Genomic DNA, 7,921 nt, shown 5'->3' with positions numbered 1-7,921 from the left:
AAATATGAACAGATCATAAAGTGACAAAAGCAAGTGAAATTGCATAGATGAAAACTATGCGCTTCAATTAGGCTCTCAGTTCATAACATTCAATGTCCTCCACCTGACATATTGAACAGTTAGGGCAGGGAAATGCACAGCAGGTGGAAATGAGACACGCCCTTAACTCAAGGTGTAAGCAACTGGCAAACTCAAGAAAGAAACTAGTGCTTTTTCAGCTTCAATGGTTTGTTGTCCTGACGGTGCACTTTAAATTAATACCACTCAATTTTTAGTTTTGAACCTTGGTAATACCATTATCTTTAATGTTAGAGGTATGTCACGTAGAGTCCATGCTGTCAGCTTACAGCTGCTGCCTCAAACAGCTCCCAGACAGTGCACTGATGAGAAGAAAGGTGTTTCTGCAGGTTTTGGAGAGGAGACAACTTTTGACCTGGAATATTTTGCAAGGGGTCTTTTGTGTTTTGTTTTCTTTCCTTGCACCATTTCTTCTTCTCTGATTATGGTACAAAACACTTCTAGACTCTGTGAAGTCTCGTGTCATAAAAAGTAAACTCCTAGTTAGCTCTGACATAAAAATCACTGGGACTAGGGCTAATCTCCTTAAAGCTAATAGTCCTGAGGTCAGCAGGGCCTCCCCCCTTATGTACACATTGGACTTCCCAAGGAAACCCATGGTCATTTTGCCTGAGCAAAGAGACTGGCGTTAAATCCCAAGACGTCTGAGCCTTACACTTATACCCTGAATGAGTTCACACAGTGACCCAAGGTAATGGAACAGTTTTGGTTAACAACTCAGCTCCTGTCCACTTCTTTACAAAAAATGGTAAGTAAAGTACATTCTTCTGAGATTTACCTGAGTCATGCTGAACATGTTCGCATATACCCTGAAATTCCGTGATATAAATATGAGTATTAATACACCGCATGGTGGATGAGAGGCCACCTCCTGAGATTGCAATTCAACTTGGATTGTGTCTGGTTTAAAAATTTGTATTTATTTGTCTTCTTGGAATGAACAGAAACATAGAAAGACTTCATCCTTTCTTGACAAAATGGGAAGATAAAATGGCTGTTTGGCAGTTTATATTCTTTCTAACAATTCTATACCATGGATGGTTACCACCCACCAATTCTCACCACTCCCAGGAATGAGTTGTCCCTGGAAGAAAATGGGGAATTGCCTTCTGTTAATGTGCTCTTTCTCCTTCTTGTCCAAGGCAATCTACCAAACAAGGAATTCAATTGTAAAATTGTTTAAAAGCATGTGTTTTGAGGTCTCCTATACTAAAAGGGAGGGTTAGGAAACTATTTTTATGGACTCTTCAGATGTTAACTAATTTGAAAAAATCTGTAACTCTACACAACATGAAGAAGGCCCTTTATGGACTAAACCAAATTTCTACTTAAATAAATCTTCTCACTTACCATTTACATGTTTGTCTGTGTTCTAATTCTCGAGTAAAGATTATGATGTCACCTGTGCTTTGGTTCCACCACAGTTGTACAATTTTAGAGAAATGACTGTCCATCAGCCATATTCCAGAAGAATATGCCATTGGTTCATTTGATTTTGCTAGGCTAACTCACTCATGCACCCTAGTGAACTGCTCTAACTGGTAATCAGTACTCTATTTCTTCAGGGGGAGCGAGGGAAGGCTGTACACAGATGGGGAAGAGGAGTTGCAAAAACAAAAAGCTTTCCTGGCTACAATCTGTCTTCTCTAAATCTGAGGACAGAGGAAATTAATGTCTTTGGTCTCTCTCGAATTCAGATCACTTGAGGTGAGTTAACCCCTTCAGAGATGCTGGGATGGCTAACAGCCCTGGTGTGACCCAGCCCTTCCACTTCCAACCCTATTGAACTAGGGCCCCCAAGCACTGGAAGAGCTGAGCTATGGCTATCAGCATGTCAGAAAGTCTCTCCTTTTGGAGAAAACAAGCATTCAGGACATGAGCTATTAAAGCTCAAGATCGAGGAAGGGGACTGAAAGGTAAAAATCCCACTACAACAAATATAAGTAAACCAAAAGATAGTCATTCCTTAATAGGCAGTTTTGTTAAGTGCACCTTCAGGTCTACAAAAACATTTCAGCACATTATAGTGCGAGGGGTAAGAGCTTTGTCAAACTTCGCATGCCTATGCTACACAGATAATCCCTGTACTCCATTCCTACTGACTTGGTTGCAATGAGCTACAGATGGATAAGCAGCATTCATTTCCCCCCTACCACCCAAATTCATAACAACTCTTCCCCGATCCCAGGCCAACAGGCTCATGCATGCAGCCCTTTTTCCTGTAACACATGCAGAAGAACCCCAGTCCAGCGAATCTATGAGAGGTATACCAGGTAGCCAAAACCAGTCTGATCAGTCTTGGTCCCATTTTCTCATCCTCTGACCCATCCATCCCACAGTACTGAGTGGATTATTGCTGTTGACGGAGTGCAGCGTTTCAAGTTCTGTGTGTCCTAGACCTCAAAGTCTAAATAAAAGATCAAGATATCCCCAGAATTTTCAGGGAGGTTGGCTTTGTTTTCCCAAACTGGAGATTTTTAAGCAGGTAGGAGAGGAATAGCCAGGATAAGTCAAAGTTCAAAAGAGAAGGAAACATCACAGCGGAGGGTTTAATGCCCTGTGGTCAGATGCTGTGCAGTCCTTGGCCCCTTGTCTTCCATGATGTTACATCAGTCTTACAGATTCTCAAAAGCCGCACAGGAAAGTAAAATATCCATGTTCTTTCTTTCAACTGAGTCAGCCAGCCTGGGTGTTACTCTAGCTTCTTGGTTTATTGCCTCCCTGCTAGTTCTAAGACAGGTGGGGGAAGGGACAGAAGTAACAGGGAGGATTCCCGAAGAAGCAGGGAAGGAATGTAAGGTGGGCAAGGCGGGCAGCAGCAGGCAGCCACATGCTAAGTGCAGAATGAAGATTCCCCACCTCGGTGTCTTTAAAAAGGCTGTGAGTGCCTTTCCATTGGTGGACAGCTGCCGGGCCCCAGAGGCCTGTGTTACGTGGTTCTCTTTCAGCTAGACCTAGGGTCCCCAGCATTCTCTGGGCTGGGTGCCTGGGGCAGCAGAAGTTAGATGCTCAGCCTGTGAAGCGACTGCCAGGTAGGAAGAGCATAGGCGCATCATAGAAAATATCTGAAGGGAGTGGGCCGGGAGGGAAGACCCAAGGAAGGTTATTATATACGGAGTGTTCCCACATCCACACTGATGCCTAAAGAGAACAGACCATCAGAGATTTGCAGAGTGCTGTTGCTAACAGAGGAGAAATACAGAACTTTGCAAGGAACACTACATTGGACCTGAGGAAGCCTTTCACATCCAGAGTGGCCCTCGACAGGAAACAGATTTCCAAAAACTTGATATTGGCTTCTGGTGGAGAAGAGGGAGAAAACGGGCTCCTGGTTCACGTCCAGAGTGATGATTGGTCTCAGGCCCCAGTGTACATCCCAGATCAGGCTGCCAAAGGGACCAAGTCCAGTGGATGGCCAGGGAGACAGCACCCTCCTGGATCTCTTCTCTCCTGGGTACAGGATGGGGTGGTCTTCTCACAGTGGTGAAGTGAGACAGGGAGGGTGGAGAAAGCAAAAGCAAAATATCTGTGCCTCAACCTTTCCTCCCTTTTGTTACATAACTTCTCAGCTGTGTTAATGGAGGCACTTTCTGCAGTTCACTGTGGGTACAGGATAAAGGCACTAAGCAACTATTAAATCAATTGGTTGAGTTTCTTCAGGGAGCCTCAAGGGGAGGGCTGAAGTCTCTACAGACCTCAAATCATGACTGCAAAAAGAAATCAGCTCTGCTTTGGATGCATACAAGAGATAAACATGTTCATTTACATCCTAAGAATGCACCAAAAACATGCAGTATTGCACCTTTTTTTGTTTGTTTGTTTGTCTGTTTGTTTGTTTGTTTTGCTTGTGTTTATTTTCAGCTAGAAAGAATACCTGTTCTTAGGTGTTGCTATATATACCTTGATGACTTATTTAGTTTTCCACATAGCTTCCCTTTAAGGGATGGGCATATTGGTCCTCTCTCTGCCTACACCTGCACAGAAACCTGACATTTCCCTGAGCAAAGGCAGGAAAATCAACTGAGTGGCCCCCACCCCCCACCCCCCATTATTTTCTTTTGGGCCCTTCATCCCACAAACTTTTAATTTTTATGATTTAAATTTTTTTTTACTGAAATCATGCATTAATTAATTCAAGGTACACCTTAATCAAATAGGCCATAATGCTGAATAAGAGAACATGCTTTGAGCTCCAAAAAGTTATTGTTCCCATCTGACTAACATATGCACTTAAATACAGTACTTTATTTACTAATAAAATAGTTAATAAATGAAGGAGTGCACTTTCGGTGAATGCAAATGAAAAAAGGATCTATTTTTAGAAGAGTTGATCCCAACGTAAGCTTATCCCCTATTGTCTGAGTTAACGTTCTTGGCATGCGATTATAAAATAAATATGATCAGATTCAAACATGCTTACATTTAGTTCCATTTGTGCTCTCTTGCAATAAGGAGGCTAAGATTTTACATCCAGTTCTGGAGGCCAGGGGTCAGGGTGCAGGACTGGTGAGAAAAGACCTGTGTTTGGCTCACCTGCAGTTGAGAAATTTAGCAGCACTGCAGACGAATCAGTTAATTTACTTCAGTGTTCTTTTTTCTTAGAGAATAGTATGGATGAGCAGGGGAAATGGGGCAGAGGGAAAATCCCTGCAGACCAGGACCAGTATCAGATGTATAAGGTGCTTTATGAACCAGTCTTAAATAATTTTGCGTGCATGTATGTGCACTTGTGGGGGTTTTCACCTTGTAATATACGGTTGGGATGATCAACACAAATACATTTGTTCATTGCCCCTTTTGGCTGGTATATCATGTTACATATAATACATCAGATGCACTGTCTTAAATGTGCTGTGCAGTTTGCAAAAGTTTTATAATGGAGTCCCATGCAAATTTAAATTTTATATTTCTAAGTGATCGTCTGGTTTTTAGTAAAAGAAAAAAGTTAAAGAAGCCAAAGGATTAAAAATGTTTCGGTATGGGGAAGCATATGAATCTTATTTTACCTAGACTAGCTCGTGGACTGAATTGTTTTAAACCAGTTTTAGAAAATACACTTTCTTTTCCCATTTTTTAATAAAATGAAAATAGTTTCTTTTTGCATGAATCTTGAAAGCTTCTGGTTCACCATCCCCCCCATCCTCAATGCAACAATGCATTGACAGTTAAACAGAGCATTCAAAGGCTATTTAGTAAAGTATCTACAAACAGTGACGTGGGTCACTAGGTTTTTGTTCTTTTTTTTTTTTTAAGTCTTTCAAGCTGCTAAGTGGGGCTTTTTTTTAGTTTGATTGGCTTTTTAAACGTCGGTGAGTAGCTTGCTCTTATTAACGCAGTTTTGGTTAGCTGTGGTGCAATTGCCAGTTCTGATATTGGCCTGTCTGTAATGGGCTATGCTATTATTCATATCCTCTTCGATCTCCATGTACTCAGATTTGCTGATAGTAGAGGAACTGCGCCGACTGAGGTCACTGTCAGAGGCTAAATTAGGGGAGCTAACGTGGAGCAACTGAGCCTGCTCTTCCCCCTCAGTTTCTCGGTGGTAGAAATAGTTGAAATTGGACACAATGACAGGTACGGGCAGGGCAATTGTCAGCACACCAGCGATGGCACACAAGGAGCCCACGATCTTGCCTCCAATTGTCACAGGGTACATGTCACCGTATCCTACAGTGGTCATGGACACCACCGCCCACCAGAAAGCATCGGGGATACTGGAGAAGTGCGACTCAGCTTCTTCCGCCTCGGCAAAATACACTGCACTAGAAAACAGTATGACCCCAATGAAGAGGAAAAAGATGAGCAGCCCTAGCTCTCTCATACTAGCTTTGAGGGTCTGGCCCAGAATCTGGAGGCCCTTAGAGTGGCGGGAGAGTTTGAAGATTCTAAAAACCCTTACCAACCGGATGACCCTGAGGATGGCCAGCGAAGTGGCCTGCTCGCCCTTCTGGTTTCCCTCCTGCTCGGCTATCTCGGTGCCTAGGGTGATGAAATAAGGGATGATGGCCACAATGTCGATGAAGTTCATGATGTTTTTGAAGAAGTCTGTCTTGCTGGGGCAGGCGAAGAAGCGCACCACCAGCTCAAAGGAGAACCAGATGATGCATAGGGTTTCCACGATGAAGAAGGGGTCCGTGAAGATGTTGGAATTGTAGATCACCGTAGTGTTGTCGATGCGGTGCACGGTGCCTGTGAAGTCCTTGTCATCCTTCAGCTCAGGTAGAGTCTCCAGGCAAAAGATGACGATGGAGATGAGAATGACCATGACGGAGACGATGGCGATGACCCGGGCGGGCCCCGAGCTCTCAGGGTACTCGAAGAGCAGCCACACCTGGCGCTGGTATTCCTTCTCGGGCAGGGGGCGCTCCTCCTCCTTGATGAAGCCCTCGTCCTCCCGGAACTTCTCCATGGCCTCCTCGCCCAGCTCGTAAAATTTGATCTCCTCGGAGAACATGTCCAGGGGCACGTTGACCGGCCTCCGCAGGCGGCCTCCCGACTGGTAGTAGTAGAGGATGGCGTCGAAGCTCGGCCGGTTGCGGTCGAAGAAGTACTCGTTCCTCAGGGGGTCGAAGTAGCGCATGCGTTTCTTAGGATTGCCCAGCAGTGTGTTGGGGAACTGCGCCAGGGTCTTGAGCTGCGTTTCGAAGCGCAGCCCGGAGATGTTGATCACCACGCGCTCGCAGCACTCGTGGTCATCGTGCTCCGCCGGCCGGGGGTAGCTGCCTTCCTGGGGGTGGCCCGGGGCGGCCGAAGCCTCGTCCACGTTCTCTCCGGACATCACCGTCATGGTGGAAGCGGGGCACAGGGGTGAGAGACCAGGAGAGGGCCGGGGGTGGGAAGCAGCGGGAGAGGAGGGGTGGGGGGGACCCAAGCGCCCCCCCCACCGGAGTGAGCGACTCCCCCCACGTTCAGGGGGAGGGGCTTCAAAACCAGCAGGTGGAGAGATCTATGACTTCCCTTCTCCTTACCTTCCCCTCTACCCTGTCTTTTGCTCAGTTTGGAATCCCCCCTCGCCTGCAGCCCGGGTGCAGCTTTTTGTCGTGGGGGGGGGGGGGAGGGTTGGTATTTCTTCCTGCTGGAAGGTGTCTTAACGCAGTGCCGTTCTAGCGGACCCGGCCATCCATTCGGGGGTCACCCTGGCCTCCCCTCCCCTCTGCGACCCTCCTAGGACCGGGTGCAGAGCCAGCTCAGCAGATCCCCTTGCCTGCCACCCCTTTTGCTTCTCCTCGGCTCTCCCCCCTCCTACCCCTCTTCGCCTGCCGCCTTCTAAGCTCCCACCAGGGCGATCGATGGACGCTGCAGAGAAATAGAAAGTGATACGGGGGCAGAAAATCAGAAGCATTCAGATGGGACGGACCTACAGACACCGAAGAGCACAGACCTCTAGCTTGTTTAGAAAGCACTGGACTCTTGCTAGGGTTAGCACATACACACAGACAGACACACGCAGACACCCGGAAATCCAAGTTTGGGCTCTTCCATCCCACTTTCCCCAATGCCCAACAGCCGATCTGTTTACAACTTCGTTAAACTAAAGATCGGGAAAGCGCCGAGAGACGCTGAGGGAGCTCTAGGTCCCGGGCAGCATCCCCACACCCCTGGCTTCTCCCACCCGGTGCCCCTACCCCCGCTTCTGCAGCCCCGGACGGGGGAGCCCCCTACCTGGCCGGCCGGCTTGGCGCAGGGGCGGTGCTGAGTCGGCGGAGAGCCCGAGTCGGAATGCGGCAGGTCGCCTTTGCAGTACCCGGCGGGAGCGGCGACCGGCGCCGCGGCAGCATCCGAGAGGCGCTTGGCAAAGTCGCCGCCCTCGCCCCCTCGTCCTACGCCCCTTCAGTGGGACAAT

At 47.2% G+C, this 7,921-nt stretch overlaps 1 protein-coding gene across 1 annotated transcript; it reads right to left on the bottom strand.

Moving 5' to 3' along the window:
- Positions 1-5,377: 5,377 nt before the first annotated feature.
- Positions 5,378-6,865, bottom strand: KCNA1 (potassium voltage-gated channel subfamily A member 1). The gene has a single exon (XM_047067001.1). It carries the CDS (start codon positions 6,863-6,865, stop codon positions 5,378-5,380), a length of 1,488 nt encoding a protein of 495 aa, XP_046922957.1.
- Positions 6,866-7,921: the final 1,056 nt, after the last annotated feature.

Source organism: Lynx rufus, unplaced genomic scaffold (genome assembly GCF_022079265.1).
Source record: "Lynx rufus isolate CCGP_SWC_20201006 ecotype Redwood Valley unplaced genomic scaffold, mLynRuf1.p SCAF_7, whole genome shotgun sequence".
NCBI classification, from domain to species: Eukaryota; Metazoa; Chordata; class Mammalia; order Carnivora; family Felidae; genus Lynx; species Lynx rufus.
Note: the sequence above shows the minus strand (reverse complement) of the source record. Positions and strands in the feature narration are given on the sequence as shown.